Source organism: Podarcis filfolensis (genome assembly GCF_964270895.1).
Source record: "Podarcis filfolensis genome assembly, chromosome: 13".
In the NCBI taxonomy this organism is placed as follows: Eukaryota; Metazoa; Chordata; class Lepidosauria; order Squamata; family Lacertidae; genus Podarcis; species Podarcis filfolensis.
In genome coordinates this window covers 31,221,116-31,237,449 of record NC_139615.1, presented here as the reverse complement: position 1 = coordinate 31,237,449, position 16,334 = coordinate 31,221,116, and the positions used below count along the sequence as shown (strand labels likewise).

The 16,334-nt window shown below is 47.9% G+C and overlaps 1 protein-coding gene across 5 annotated transcripts in view; it reads left to right on the top strand.

The window, feature by feature from the left end:
• The window catches only part of ARHGAP23 (Rho GTPase activating protein 23), a 171,861-nt gene that overhangs the window by 119,783 nt on the left and 35,744 nt on the right, over window positions 1–16,334 (top strand). For 4 of the 5 annotated variants that reach the window (XM_083582343.1, XM_083582341.1, XM_083582342.1 and 1 more), the window contains exons 6-8: window positions 2,439–2,493; window positions 6,478–8,080; window positions 11,449–11,604. In XM_083582343.1, coding sequence (XP_083438469.1) covers window positions 2,439–2,493; window positions 6,478–8,080; window positions 11,449–11,604 — 1,814 coding nt within the window. Of the gene's footprint in view, window positions 1–368; window positions 475–2,438; window positions 2,494–6,477; window positions 8,081–11,448; window positions 11,605–16,334 lie in introns of those variants that run through there. The other variant, XM_083582344.1, reaches the window with a different exon arrangement.

Here is a 16,334-nt window from a genome sequence, read left to right as displayed (position 1 = left end):
GTCTGATGATGTTTACAGGCACTTTTCTTAAACAGCTCTTGTGAAAATGTATCACTTCCCCTGACCAGGGGGAGGCGCTGCATTCAGCACTTAAAATTTGGTCTGTTCCTGAAGCAAAGAGAAAAAAAATGGCCTAATAAGAGGCACTGCCTCACCGTGTTTTGTAATGTGGCATTGAGCTCCATTAGCCTTCAGAATTGCGTATGGGACGTGGGGAGGCCAGACTAACCTGAGAAGGGGACCTAAATATAGCGAATGGGGAACGTGTAAAACGAAATCAATCCAGCCAGGAACTATATATATAAAATGCCTGGCCCAGAAGCATCAAAGGCGTGTGGAGGGGCGGGGGGGGGGGACCTAGCCAGGGGGAAACAGAGAGAGAGACACAGAGAGGACAACTCTGCAGACAAGCTGCAAAAAGCAATCGTAAAGGTTGCCCGTCAGATGACTTGCAAGCCTTATGAGAAAAGTTTGGTAAGAAAAGTTTCTGGCTTGAGGCCCTCTTCTCAGTTGTCTGGGAGCGAATTGGAGGGGGGGGGTGAGGAAGTGGAAAATTTCTGAAAGCCTGGCTGCCATGAAATCTAGGGCTGACGCCTGAAATTTTGGAAATATTTCCCCCCATCTCTGAGGGAAAGGAATGGCCGTCTTTTTCCACCTGAGGTAAAGGGGAGGCGAAATAATTAACTGGGTGTGTGCGCGCGAAGAACAAAGCTTAAAATGGGCAAAACTAGGACGAACCTGGCCAGGCCTCAGTGGTTCACAGAAAGAGGCAATCTTGCCAATGCGTTAGATTGATTAAACAGCTATTAATTATTCTGGACTGCTCATTGAAGAAATAGTTTGTAGTGTGGCCTTGCCCTCCAGATGTTTTAGACCGCTGCTCTCCTCAGCCCCAGCCAGCACAGCTGTGGGAGTTATAGTTCAAAACATCTGCAGGATGCCAGACTGGGGGTGTCTGTTGTAGTATAATGGGTCGCGGAAGGCTGTTGCAATGTTAAGTTGTGAGCCGGGAGATCCTTGTGTTTAATTTCACCTCAGCTTTGGAGTTATTAGGCCTGAGGACCTAACTAGATATTGTGGAGGGCATGTGGCTGTTGCTGACTCATGTCTGCCCCCCGCACACACCCCTGGTAACTTCTAGTAAAAGAAACATGAGATGTGATGTCAAAGAGTCATCAGGGCAGAGACTCAGCCCCTGGCACTTCCCGTGGAAAGACGTCACATGGCAGGGCTAGGAAACAACTCTTGTGACTTGAGGGGCTGCTGCTGAGTCGGCCATTGGGCTTGACAGGTTGCTCTTCTGACATGGTGTGAAGCAGCTTCTTTACAGCAGAGACGGGGAACATGTGCCTCCCCCCGCCCCCCCCAGATGTCACTTGTGTGCAGCTCCCATCAGCCTCAGCCAGTATGGCCAATGGATGGCGATTATGGGAATTGCAGTCCAACACCACCAGGAGGCCACCAGGTTCCCTGTCCTTGCTTTACAGTTTAGGTTAGGACCACCTTCCTCATCTGTGCGTTAAAAACATCATTGGAAGCCTTTCTCTGAGTGTTTCTCCTTTCTGAAGTCAGGCTTTTAGCAACCACCAGGAAGGCCTTTTCGGTAGTGGCACCGCATTTATGGAAGGCTTGTTTGGTGCTCCTATTTTTGCACCAAAGACCTTTCTATTTTCTCAGCTGCTTTTTAAAACATGAGCCAAAATTGGTTTCAATCTGCCACCTTGGTTCTAATTCTGTGGTGCTTCTGTTGGTTTTTTTAAATGTCTGCTGTTTAAAATCAAATTTGTTTTGTTGATTATCTTGCTTTTAATTGTTAGGATTCCTGAGAATATTTAGTCTTGAGGATGGGACTTAAAGTTTCAACAAACACACAGCAATAAATAAATAAAAACTGTTAAAATTAGCTTTCCAGTTTGATGAGGGGGGTGGCTAGAGGTGCCCCCTGATGTGGCTTCCTTCCCACCCCACCCCATGGCATCGGGCATTTTCACTTTTCAGTGCCTGCTAAAAACATTTGTGTTTAGGCAAGCACATTCAGACAAGCCCTAAATGGCTTCAGCCCTTTATATCTGAGGGAGCATCTCTATCCCCATCGTTCAGCCTGAACACTGAGGTCCAGCTCCAAGGGCCTTCTGGCGGTTCCTTCACTGCGAATAGTGAAATTACAGGGAACCAGACAGAATGCCTTTTCAGTAGTCACCTCTACTCTGTGGAGCACCCTCCTGGCAGATGTCAAAGAGTTTAACAAGTATATGGTGTTTTTTTTTTGTAGACATCTGAAGGCAGCCCTGTTTCAGGAAGCTTTTAATGCTTGATGGTTTTCTCCCACCTACTTTAGGAGTTAGGTCGGGTGGTTTGAATACATTTAATTCCTATTCATCACTAAACTGTGTTTGTTTGTTTTTTTCCTTTTGCAAAATTCTGTCTCCTCATTGCAGTGAAGATGCTTTGGAGCTCTCCATCATGCCCAAAGATGAGGATATTCTACAGCTGGTGAGTGTCTTACTGGATGTTCTCCTGGTGGTGGTTTTTGCTGAGCTGCATGAAAAGCAGCTTGGACTTGGTGAAATGTCCCCATGTTGATTAAGAAGCTCATCACAGAAAACCAAAAGAGCCTGTGTTACTAAAGGGTGGATCATTTTATTCTCACACTACAGTCGTACCTTGGAAGTCGAACGGAATCCATTCCAGAAGTCCATTCGACTTCCAAAACGTTCATAAATCAAATTGTGGCTTCTGATTGGCTGCAGGAAGGTCCTGCAGCCAATCAGAAGTCACAGAAGCCCCGTTGGATGTTTGGGTTCCAAAAGAACGTTCACAAACTGAAACAATCACTTCCAGGTTTTCAGCATTCGGGAGCCAAAACGTCCGAGTTCCAGGACGTACAGAATCCAAGGTACGACTGTATTTAAAAACACCCCACCCTGCACTTTTCATTATACATATGAGCAAAATTTTCTTGATTAAAATTTAGAAAAAGTGTGTGTGTGTGTGTGTGTGTGTGAGAGAGAGAGAGAGAGAGAGAGAGAGAGAGAGAGGGAGAGAGAAGGAGAAAGAGAGAGAAAATTGATAAAGCTTGCCAGCTGTAAATTGAACATCCTCAGTCTGAAGTGTGCAAGGCCCAAGCCTTTTAGGGCATTACAGGCTCAAAGCAGCACTTTGAATTATGCTGGAAATACAACAATGCTGATGTAGGAACATGGATGCTGTTGGTTCTTGGTGACCTCCAGAATTGGCCCAGGGCAACTTACGAATTGTGCTGAGCAGCTCTCTTACAAAGTTCAGCGCAAAGGATCATAGCCACAGAGGCAGTTACTCTCAGCTGAGGTGTAAGGAGCCGGCCACCCGAAGTTGCTTTTGCTTTTTCCACATCTCGTACAGCAAAGGAACCTTTGTGTGGGTTTCCCTCTGCCCTGGTGCCTCACAGGGGTGTGTCAGCATTCCTGTGGTGCGAAAGCCGGCTGGGCCAGCCAATGGGAGAACCCTGGGCTACAGAGTGACTCTTGACAGGATGCACGGAAAGGAATTCTCTCAGCTCTCTATATCCCTCCCACATCAGGACGTCCCCCAGTTCTCTCTCTCTCTCTTTTAAAAAAGCAAAACTTAAAAGGAAAGATTGAGAAAGAGAGGAAATATTAGCTTGGACGTCAGAGATTCCCAGGGGAAGGGAGGACTGGTCTTTTTTGAAGAGAGGAGAGAGAAAAGAGAGAGCAACAAAAGATACAGGACTATAAACACAGCGGCGAAGGAAGCAAAGGTAGTAATTTTATATTGCGTGCATTCTGTCACTATTAAAAATAAACATTGTGGGTATCTTTGGTCAGATCTATTGGTCTGAAAAATGGAGCAGAGTTTCTTTGGCAGGCAAAAATGTCCTGATTTTTAGCTAAGTGGCAAGAGGGTGGCATGTCATCCCTGCTCCAAGTAGAAGGCAAATGGATTTTGCCTTGTTTGCCACAGTGCCTGAAGCTTGGCAGGGGATGGGGGCGAAGGGTTTTGTTAGCGCCAGGCAAACTGTTCTCTAGCAGCTGATGAAAAACATTTTATGGCCCACAGTAACACTCTTCTTTTTTATTCTATTATTTTCTTTTCGTTCACTCTTGTCATCGGCTGCCTTAACAAGGAGGCTCTCGCTACTGCTTTCAGCCGAGGCTTTGTTTCAGACATAGCTCCTTTTTTGGATCTTGGCAAGACCTTGGCCAGAAGTGTGGTTTCTTCTAACAGAGGCAGGATTCCAGTGTGACAGGAGGGCTGGGCCAGGAGCAGCTATGAACCTTTGGGTCCTTAGCGTGGTGTCCAGACGTAGATTCTAGTGAAGGCGCCCTAGCAAAGCTTTAAGGTGGGAGGGTGAAGAAAAGGGGCATCCATATATGCTTGAAATGGTGAAGGGGAAGAATGGGAGCTCTTTCTCTTTACCCTTCCCACCCATCTCTGTTTGACTCTGGCAAGGCCTCTCTCAGTGAGGAGCAGCTTGTTTTTCCTTCTGCACACAAATTGCATCCTGGGATTCTATCCTAGCTAGCAATGCTTCAGATGTGGGCATGAGTCAGAATAAGTATTTTTTTCCCTTTCATGCTTGGACACACCAATATCTGCAATCCCCCACCCCCACCCTAATTTAAGACATAACAAATTCAGTCCCCATCCCTAGCTTCTCCACTTTCGTTTTGTTTCTGGAAAACCTTCCATTTTTATTTCTCAACTTTCCTTAAACTCAAACCACCAGGGAAGCCTGGTGATTCAAGAAAAGCGAGCCTGCTTTAACGTTAGAGGCATATTTGTGTCATTGCATGGACGAAGGAATAAAAGAAATGTGCAGTCTCTTATATCTGAATCCTAAACATTCTTACCTGCAGCCTCTCTGACGGTGTTAGAAGTTAACAAGGACATTTCTAGCAGGTTCAGATCCAGCTTTTGGGTGGCCACCCTCCTGTCTGGTGGTCCCCACTCCATGTGTCCATTGGCCAATTGCTTGCCCAGAGAACTAGCAAGGAAGCAACCTTCAGTGGTTTTTAGCTTGCAGACCACTGCCAGCTCACTGGCCCAACCAGTGGAACAAGAGGGCAGGTTGGGGGGGAAGGGCCGTAGTCCTGGGTCAGAGGTCAGCTTGTGTCTCCCCAAGCCAGGTGCCTACCCCTATCTTTGTGTTTCCTCAGCAAACAAAGCTTTGAGGACATGCGTTTGCTGAGGTAATGCCTAGATTTTGAAGAGCCAGGTTTGTAATGTGGGCAGGGGCAAAGAAAGGCTTGGCTGAGATACACACCTGCACAAATACATCCTTTGTATAAATACTTATATGGGCTAAAATCCCCCTTGCTACTTCCATTGACTGAAACGGCTGTGATTGCACAGAATCTTGTGGATTTGCAAAGATGGCTATAAGTTAGGGGCAGGGAAGCTGTCGCCCTCCAGATGTTGTTGGGCGACAACTCTCATCAACCCCTAGCCAGCTTAGACAACAGTTGGGGTAAGGGGAGGTTTAATCCAGCAATGTCTGGAGGGTCACAGCTCCTGATTCGCTGCTGTAATCAAAGTAGTATTTTCTCTCTTTTTTCTATTTTTGGCTGCTGCTAGTTTGGCATGGAGGCTGCAAATATAGAGTAGTTTAGGAAGCAGTGGAAGAGTGCAAGGGAACCGAAGTAATGATGCTTATGAACGAGGGGGGGGGGACTCAAAAAAGAGGGGCTATGGACTGTTGATAGGGTGTGTGTGTGTGCAGAGTGTTACAAAGGAGTGAATATCACTTTTTTCTTCTGAAAATATGCTTGATCATTTGCTACAGGGCTCTGGAATGTGTGTAAGGTCAGCATCTGGTTTTGCTAGAGGGCCACTTTGAAAAGGGTCTGGGAGGCGATTAGCCAAACTTATGAGCACTCTGCCTGCAATTTCTGTTTTTATAGCCCCAACATCCCTCCAGGTTCCTAGGTTTGCAGCTGGAGAACAAGGCAGCACACTTGGGGGGGGGGAGGCAGGGAGAACACACCATCAGTTGCTAACCCTTACCATATAATAATGCTAGTGTACTCAGCCACATATATAAATTTCTCTGTTTTGTGGGGCACATTTAAGGACCAACTCCTTGATGTTGCATCCTGTTTGCCTGTGTAGATAAACAGTTGCCTTTTTAAAACAAACAAACACAAAACAACCAACCAACCAACCAACCAACCAACCAACCAACCGTGTTTTTATTTATTTTTCAAGGTACAGAAGACACATTTTGAGAAAACATGCATTACAACAGTAAACAACAAACAACATGTCCCAATAAAATCATACACTTTTGTCATGCTATGTGCTAGTGTTTTGTTTATTACCCTAAAATGCACATTTCCCATGAGTGTTGGGTGGATCCCTCCCGCAGTCTGAACAATTTATGTGCTCAATAAACATTTGCCATAAAACAGTTCCCTCTTGATAGCTCAGCTACCTGTCCAGCCCATACCCATTTTTTTTCTATTTCCCCTTCCTTTTCAGGCATATTCTCAAGATGCCTACTTAAAGGGCAATGAACCATACTCTGGAGGGGCCCAGAGCATCCCTGAGCCACCACCCATCTGCTACCCTCGCAAAACATACCCGTTCCAGTCGAAGGCCTCTCCTCGGGATGTCCCAGCAGCTGAGACGTACCAAGGACAGCAGGTGGACAACAGACAACCCTACCATTCGGGGTCTTCAGGCCCATCTTCTCCTTTGAGCAGCACTGCGGTCCAGCGTATCCCCCCCACTGCTTGGGCTGAGTCCACACAGAACTTCAGCAGCAACCATTCCAGCCCCGCCCACCGCACAGAGGAGGTCCAGTATGGAATGACCCAGAGGGTGCCTGTCACAAGGCCCATCCCAGCTTCCGGCTCCTTTTCCCGCTACTCCAACAGCAGTTGCCCGGGTTCTATAGCCTCCCCCTTGCCCGAGAGGTACTGTGCCCCCCCTGCTCCCTCTATGCCCAACCACGCCTGCTACGGACCCCCCAAACAACTCCCCGACCACCGCGCTCATGGCGGGTTGAAGGATGCTCCCCGCGAGGGCCGGCCCTCCCGGGACTGTGCCGGAACCGGCCCCAAATCTGTCAGCCGCCTAGAATGCCAGCAGGCCTTGTCCAACTGGATCTCGAGCCAAGTGCCGCGGCGAAGCTCTTCGGAGGAGCGCCACTGCGCCATGCCGCCTCGCTACCGGAGCGTCTCGCAAGACCGGCTGGGGGACGCCCCGGCCTCCCGGGGCTGGCCTCACAGCGCTTCTCAAGACACTTTAATCCAGTCCTCTGCACACGATAGCTGGAGTTACCGAGCTCGATCGGATAACTACTTGGTGAAATACGGGCAATCCTTGGAAGCTCTTGAACAAGGTGCTTTGATTTCTCCTAGATATGAGAGGTGTATGTGGTCACCGGACAGGTTTTACCGGCATGGGCAAGTTAATCGAGCCCAGCCCAGCCACCCAGGTTCCTATATCCCTTCTGCCTCTTCCAGGGATCCGCCTCCTGCACATGTTCAGAAACACCCTTCCCAACCCAACCTCCAGAGCATCAACGACTCTGGGTATATTGGTTACCGGAGTTACAGCCCTTCGTTCCAGCGCAGGACTGGCTTGCTCCATGCCCTGTCGTTCCGGGATGCTACTTTTGGTGACCTTCCGACCATTAATATTTCCCAAAGGCAAGGAAACCACTCGACGCCCCCTTACGTCGAAAGGCCTTTGCCCACTGGCGTGCTCCCAAGTGCCTCTGCTCCTTGCCCGGACCCTCCCTTGGGCAGTAGCCCAGAAATCCCTATGGACCAAAGACCAGCCAAGCAAGAGAACGGCACAAGGCCTCTGGAGCAGGCTTCTCCACCTCAGCCCACGGAACAGTTGCAGCCCGAGGCCGAGGAAAGGAGGGACGAGGTGGTTCTCCGGCAAAAGCCCCCAACTGGACGCAAAATGCCTCCTCCTGCGAGACAGATGAACTTTGTCTTCCCGGATGACATGAAGGAAACAGATATTTGCGATCCCCCTCCGCCGGCGCTGGCAGCCGGTAAAGAGAACAAGCGGGGAGTGGCCCCATTGGCTACGCCAGAGGATTCCCTAGCGTCCATTCCATTTATTGGTAAGTAGAGAGTGCAGGTTGCTGTACTTGGGGAAGAGGCTCTGGACCAGAGTAGAGTTACTGCAGAGTTTTCCCTAGTGCAAAAATGGCAGGGCAAGTCTGAAGTTTTGGATAAGTCAAATGAAGTCATCTGAGGAGTATTCATCATATCCTTGGACTGGTGTTTGTCCTTTCTCAGCTGATTATCCATTCTGTTTCCTCATTCCGAACGAAATATCCATTAGTGGCAAAGAGGTGGTGAGCAGTTCACACTAGGCAGCAGAAAGCAGGATCTGAATCTCTGAATTCCTTTCTGTGATTCTGAAGTGTGAATGAACCCCCCCCGGACCCCACTCCCCAGAACTCAGCCTGTTGGTTAGATGCTGAGGAGCAAGTAGGCAGGAAGGGTTTGTCTATGCTGCAATGTAACATAGCACAGTCTCTAAGCAAGGTAGATTAATAGGGCTCACACCACCTTAGCATCAGACTGTCTGCTATTTGTGCTGCTGACAAAGCAGGAGCAAAACCTGTGTTAGTACAGCTGTGAGCTGTCCTTAGGCCAGAAGGCGCTGTTCTCTTCCCCACCCACTACCCCCGACTTCCTTGGTGCTGTTTTCTTCTACCTGGCAACTAGTTACTGTCGTTTTTGCCTCCCCACCATTAAGATTCCTTTTCACAACCAATTTATATTTACAAGCTGGAGGCTTGCGAAAATATGTGAATCCGTTAGGCAGCCACATGCATTGGAGTCTCGGAGGCCACAGAGTACATAGCCCAGTTAAGGCACCAACTCTCTTTAATACTTTGGGGTCAGGGTGTGTGTGTTCAGGTGTCGTTTGTATTCTTGGGCACCACACGGCCGCAGACAGTTGGGTTGGGTTGTGCGAGTAATTCCCAGTAACGGATATTTTCCTGCAGGTCCCAGGCTTTTAATTGCAAAACGCCCAGTCCTAGCTATGCTATGCTGTGAAACTGCTATTGGCACATCAGTGTGCAAAACAGGAACTTAATACAGAAAAGGGGCCCACAACAACGCAACAGTCGTTGGAAGGGGCAAGGAACGGGGTGAAGGAGAGTCTGCTTCCTTCCCTTGTATTAACATTTCGTTCCCCCAGCTTGGGTCCCTCCCAGCTGGCTCTGTTCACTGTCAAGAGGCCGCACCCTCCGGGGATGCCAGGCTGCGAATGGCGTTGTGGCAGTAGGGGGCCCTTCTGAGCTGGTGTTCAGAAATAGCCTGGGCTTCCCACTGTGGAGCAGGCAGTTGGACCTGACAATATCCCCTTCTTAAAGAGCAGTGTCTGCTCATAGAGGCTCTTGCTTTTTACCTGGGTAAGTTCTCCTTCCCTCGGTATGTAAGGCTGTCTTCACAGTAGTAGGATGTGCTTGGGCATTCTCGGTAGGACATAAATCATATCCGTATCGTGTACCTTTTGCTGATGCTGCTGTGGGGGTGGAAAGCTGGTGTCTGGGAAGATAAGCATAACACACACACACCCTAAATTTACTCCCAACTCAGCACTTCCCCTGTGGTTTATGCATATAATACAGACAAGTGCCTAAAATGTAAACAAAGGAGCAAAATGGAGATCTTCATCTGTTAGGCTCCTAGCTGCAGTCGGCAGGAAGGGGAGACTGAACAGGGTTGTTTTTTGGCTGAAGAGGCCTCTGGCTTCTGTCAGTGCGAAGACCCAGGAAGCAGGCAGTAGCAGGGAAGCAAGAGCAACAGCCAAAGCCACATTTCCTGCCATGGAACAGTGCAGATTTACTTACAGTGCACCTCCTTGCAGTTACTTGGTGCTGCATGAGTGAGACTTCATCCAGTTCTTCTCTTCATGCTAGCCCTGCTCACTTTCTAGTGCCACATAACATTATACATTTGTGTCATACCACATGGTACACAGTAGTCTGGAATGCATGCCATGGTGAGCCAAACTGTGGCTTATCGGGACTGCGTGAATGTTATGGCTTCCAGAAAGAAACTCACACCAACTTTGCTCCTCACTGGTCCTTTTAGCTCAGTGCAGCATGGCAGCTAAGCCAAGGTTTATCTTAGTGTGTCGTCTGAACCTGGAATTGCAAGCTAAATTTCTCCTTAACTGTGATCTGTAGCCAAAAATAAATCATGAGTTCGAAGGACCAAGCCAGAGCTGAGCGACTTTCATCTCTGCCCCGGGGAGCCAACGCCTTCCCATGTTTGCTCCAGGCCATAGTTTGGCATGTAGATGTGGCCAGTCTCTTGGAAGTAGCCAGAACCAGCCACTTTCAGCAAAAATCCAATGCACGGTGACAGCAGGCCATGATGTGAGCAGAACTACAGGGTTGGCCCCCTTGGCTGTTGTTTTCGCCACCTGCTTCCTGCCCACCCTGTGGGGTCCTTACCTGAGCTAGGTGGGAGCTGGGGATTGGGCATGAACCTCTTCTGACAGCTGTGATCATGTTCAAACGGCTCTGTTATAAGTGGGTAGGGGTCAGTTGCATGGGTACTTGGCAAAGAATTGCACCCTCCTCTCCTGGTGGGATGTTAAATTCCTGGGGATCTCCCTAGGCTTCCCTAGGAATTCTAACATCCCCTCCTGAGCTGCACCTGTCTTCCCAGACTATACCCCTCTCCATCCTTCCTAGGATGCTTTTCCCTGGCTGGAATATATCTTTGAACTCTGACAATGCTTCTTGCTTGCCAGGATGGAGGATTGTGAGGGTGGGGTGTGTAGAAACTAGCCTACTGCACAAAGGTAAAATTTGCATTTGTTGCTCTGCCCACTTTTGCCTCTGGCCTCTCCCACTGTTGGCATGTGGTTGCCCACAAAGGAACTCAGCCTGACTCAGACTGGAAAACGCTCCCCACCCCTACTCTCTGTTAACCACTCTAGTCTCTCTTAAGGTGGCCTCCTGCTGCTACTACTACTCAGCTCTCCCCTTGTTTGCCAGCCACTGGACTCTTTCCCTCCTCCATCTCCCAGTGTCTATTTAATACAAAACCTCTCATTTAGAGAGGACCCCCCAAGTGTCTGAAGGGACCTGGGCAAAAGCCTTACAGGCTGTGGCAAGAACCTCATTCATCTCCCCATTCAGAGAGCTGCAGTCCTTAGTCTGAATGCTGTCATGGAGGATAAGGTTGTCAGCGGCTTCTAGCCACGATGGTTCAGTTCTGCCTCTGCGATTGGAGGCAGCGTGTCTTTGAATGCTATCTGCTTGGAATCCCCACTGGGGAGAGTGCTGTTGTGCTTGGGTTTCTGCTTTGAGGCTTCCCATAATAATCTGATTGGCCACTGTGAGAACAGAATGCTGCCTTTGGCCTGATCCAGTCTTAAGTTGTCAAGGTTAGGGGGGTTAGAGCTTGCCCCTCCTCTTCCTGTTCTGCCATTTTATGGTGTTCTCTGCTATTCCAGATGAGCCGACGAGCCCCAGCATCGACCTGAAGGCAAAGCACATCCCTGCCTCCTCTGTCGTCTCAAGCGCCATGAATTCCGCCCCTGTGCTCTCCGCCAGCCCTTCCTCGCCCACTTTCACCTTCGCCATCAACCGCCATTATTCCCAGGATTGCAGTAAGTACCTTTCCAACCCTGCTGCCTTCTGGCTTCAAACATCTTCCTACTGGGGCTAGAAATTGCAGGCAAAAGGAACATGCAGGTTTCCCTTTTACAGAATCAGACCATCAGTCAGTCTCACACAGTACAGTGGTACCTCTGGTTGCGAACGGGATCCGTTCCGGAGGTCTATTCGCAACATGAGCAGAACGCAACCTGCATCTGTGCGTCTGTGCATGTCGCGATTTGCTGCTTCTGCGCATGCGCGTGACGTCATTTTGCGCATCTGTGCATGCGCGAGTGGCGAAACTCGGAAGTAACGCTTTCCGGTACTTCCGGGTCGCTGCAGGACTCAACCTGAAAACGCGCAACCTGAAGCAAACGTAACATGAGGTATGACTGTACTTGTCTACCTTGACTCCTAGGATTTCGGATGAGCGTTTTCCCAGCCTGCCTGGAGATGCCAGGAATTGAACATGGGAATCTTTCTGATGCTGTTCATGTGCTCTACCACTGAAATATGCCCTTCTCAAAACGTTAGCAAGCCTGCCTGAAACTCTTGCCTAGAGAAGGGAGCCCCCACCTATTGTCAGATTCAATTGTTTGGGTTGTTTTAAAGACCAAACATAACTTTCACATTTAGCAAAAATTCTATAAGGAGGATTTATCAGTTTCAAACCTTTTGGAACTTTGCATTCAAAATTAGTAATGTTGTTGTTTTGAAAGCCACGTTTCATTTTGAATTCTGGTTCATGAATTTTAAGGCAAGGACGATAAGTACCAGTTTGCTCAGTTTTATTTTATTTTTTTTTTTTTAAATAATATTTATTGAAGTTTCCAAAATACAGAAAGAGAAGAAAAGAAATTATGAAGATACATTCAGAACCTTATTTTCAAACATCCACTTTCTGGGACTCCCCCCTTCCCCCACCCCTACCGTATTCCCCTTTCATATTGTTGTTTCCACAAGTTCTGTTTCTGATTTAAAGCACAATTTATATACCCCATTGTTCAAATTTAAATTTATACAAACCTTATGCAACACCCTTGATAAAAAAAAACAAAAGATCTCTCCCCATAGCCCGCCCCCTTTTCTTTCCACAATGTCCCCCTTTTTTCCCATTAAAGTAAAAGCACACAGAATAAAAGTATAAAAAAAAATAAGAAATATATTAGAAAAAAGAAAACCAATTCAGAAAATAGTTGCAAGCCTTTGGATTCTAATTCTCCCTCCCCTTCCCCGGTTTAATTTCCCTTATCCTCCAATCTATGTTTCCAGCCTGGAAGTCTTAAGTCCATCAATCCCATTTTTCCCCCAACTCCTTGCAGAATTATTTCCCATTTTTAGGATTACTTTTTAAAAATTAATTCCTAAATCTTTAAAAATGTCAAATTATAAAATTCCCCCCATTGTTCTTTCAAGGTTATAGTCCAGCTTCCTCTTGTTCCGCTGCTAAAACTTTCTTATTCAGAAGTTTAGTAACTCTACATGGGTTGTTGTTATTCAGGAACAAAAACTTGCGTTCAGTCCCTTCCTTCTTCAGTAAAGTATTCTGTTGTCTCCTTTTAGTCTAAACACCCTGTAGACGAGATTCAGTTTCAGTTTTGCAGCTTTCCCAGGAGATAACCAGTTCTGTGAAATTCCGAAGTGTTGTATTTTTCCCGGCTTACGCCCATCTTTGTAATGTCCCGAAGCTCCTCTAGGGGGGTTGTTGTAACTTTGTTTCCAAAAATCCGATTGTTCTCCGTATTTTCGCCATTTTGTATTCAAGTCTTAACAAATTATATCAAGTTGTAACAAATTTGACCAGCAAGGTCCTTGTAATAAAATCCTCTTTAAAATTCCGACTTTGACAGCTACTTTGACAGCTGTCAAAATCACCGGCTCTTTTCACCAGGCTCACTCCTCAATCGCCCCGGTTCCCAGGGAGGGGGGTGCATTTTCCTTCTCCTTCAATTCTTCCTCCAGCACAATTCTTGTACTTTCCCATCATGGAATTCTTGATTTTAGCAAAGATACCGTTCTTTTTGGGCCTTGGCTTCCCAATCCTTGTTTTAAAATGTCTACAATAGGGAGGGGGACTGACTTCCTTTTTAGATCCCCCCCCGCTCGTCTCAAATCCAAAAAATTTTTCTTCTTTTAAACCCGATTTCCAATTTACTCACGGGTTGTTGTTAAAAGTCCAAATTCTCAATGGAAGAAGTCAGCGCTCTCCGCCGGATGGCATGCGGCTTCGCTCGGCAGGGGTGGCAGAGGACTCAAAGCACCACGCTTCTCCCCGGCACCCGATCCGTAGCCTTTAAAAAGGCTCCTTCACGAGTCGGGAGGGCGCTAGCGGTGCTAGCCGAGTCTCCAAGTCCACGGCCCCCGTGGCCGTGGTTTCTAAGGGTCCCCGCATCGCCGGTGCGGTAAAACCCAGCCCCTGCCGAGCCGGCTCCCTCCGGAGCTCGGAGGGAGTCCGCCATTCGGCGATGGCGCCAACCCGGAAGTCCTACCAGTTTGCTCAGTTTTAATACCGGGGGAAAGAGTTCCGTTCCCAAACACGTCCACCAAGATTCTTAAACCAAACTCCAACCTTCTCATTTATGGCTGCTGTCCTTTCCCCCTCTTTTTTCAAATTTGGAAAAATATTTATAGATCGGGTGAGGGGTGAGGAATTGAAAGAAAATTTTGCGTTAGGAGAATTCGCTTGAGAATTGTTCTTCCCAACAGCTATGGTGCAAGAAAGGTGGGGGCGGGGTGGTGCAGAGAGAGGCAATGGTATGTTTTATAATAAATTCCACTGAAGCTGAATCATGAGATGACGGGGAAAAGAGAGTTTGAAAGCCAAGTCTTTAAGCCTTAGACTTCTAAGGCAGTAGCTCTCAAACTGTGTGCTCTGAGGGAATTGCTAGTATGATGCTGGACCTGTCAGTGGTGGTGAAATTAAATAATGAAGGGCTCCCACGAGCCTAAATTACTCACCCTGGGAAGAGGTTGCCTACCATGTCTGTGTGATCCACTGCTCTGGCCTTTCCTGCTTGTAGGCAGGAAGTACATTCAGGACAGGGACTCATGCAGAGGCACAGAAGGTGGATTCCCCTGAGGACAGTTTTCTCTTTTACATTTGAAAAGTAAACACTTTGGAGCCATAAGCATGACACAAGTCTCCTAATTCTTATTCGGGGGAGATGAAAACTTTGCCTCACAGCTACCAGATATCTGGGGGGAAACGGTCTGGGGCACAATGGTGCACAGTCTGTGTTTGCTTCTAAGAAGATACACATTTGTTGGCATGACTGTATTGATACAAACACTTCTGAATCCCAATAAGCACATAATCCGTGTAGTCAGCCTCTTGCCACTTCCAGTCTGTCCACCATCATGGGGGAAGATAGGATAAATGAGTGCCAAAATCCCAGGTGGAACTTTGCTTTGTGCCTTTCATGCCTTTGCTCCAGACCCTGTTCAAATATGGGTGGGCTTTTGAGAAGATGAAATACAGGTGATAAATTGTAAGTGGGAGCCAAGGTAGAACATAGTTTAAATTTTTCCTGTGCATGCCATCTGTTTAACTTTCGTGCTGCGAAGGTTCCCTCTCTATATATCAATATAAGATGTCTGCATATATCTAAATCCAGATCTCAGGGTTACAGCCCAGTCTAGTGTCACACAGAAATGGGTCACAGGGTGTGGAATATGCATATGGAGGTGGTGGAGCTGTGCAAATTGGAACTGGCTCAGTGTGGATTCATTTAAATCCTGTCGGGCAAACTATACAGTCTATGTAATGTGAGATGCAATGGAGAGGAGGCAAAACATGTCTCCTTACCCTGGATATCTGGAGTAGTGGGGCAGGTTTAGCCCTGACCCCAGTGTTGTCTGCAAGTGTACCCCTGCACCTTCTTCCATATAAGTGAATGGCTGCCTATGTGGGGATAATGAAACATTGAACCTGGAGATAATATGGTGGGAGCAAAAGTTGCCCACTGCTCCCAACCACTGTTGGGCCAGGCATTGTGACCAGAAACCTCATGGCAGGGCTCAGTTGGAGGGGATCCTGGCCATATGCAGGCTCCCAACTTAACAACAGTGACAAGCACCTCCCTAGTTGCTAATATCCTCTCTAGCTCTTTAAAATGTGCATCATCTTGTTTATCTTTAGTCACGTTAGGGTGAGTCTGTGTTTGACCTAGTTTTTATAGGGAGATGTTGCTCCTTTCTACAAATCTACCTACACATGGCCAAATGAAGAGAGATCAGTTGCCAAACTCCGCCCTTGATTGAAAGTTTGCTTTTGGCTGTTTTCAGTTTCACTGTTTTCAGTTGCCCCCCTCCCCATATACAGTCAAACCTCGTTCTGCGTCCACCTCTGCTTGCGTCCGCTTCAGCGAACGTCCGCGGCAAACCTGGAAGTACTGGAATGGGTTACTTCCGGGTTTGCCGCTCGCGCATGCGCGGAAGCGCTAAATCTTGCTGTACGTGCGCAGACATGGCGTTTCGATGTGCGTCATTTTCGGGTTGCGGCGGGGCTTCCGGAACGGATCCCCACCGTAACCCGAGATTCCACTGTAGTCACATATCCTTGATGTCAGGGTGTTTCCCTCCACCAGGCATTGGGAACTGTCACTGCTGGACATTGGGGGTTGGGTGGCTTGGAGATGCAACCTGCTGAACTTCCCTTGAGATGACTCAGTGGGCTTTGCTTATGCTCAGAATCACTTGACTCATTGCCACGCTTGGAGTCAGGAGCTAATTGTCATTCCTG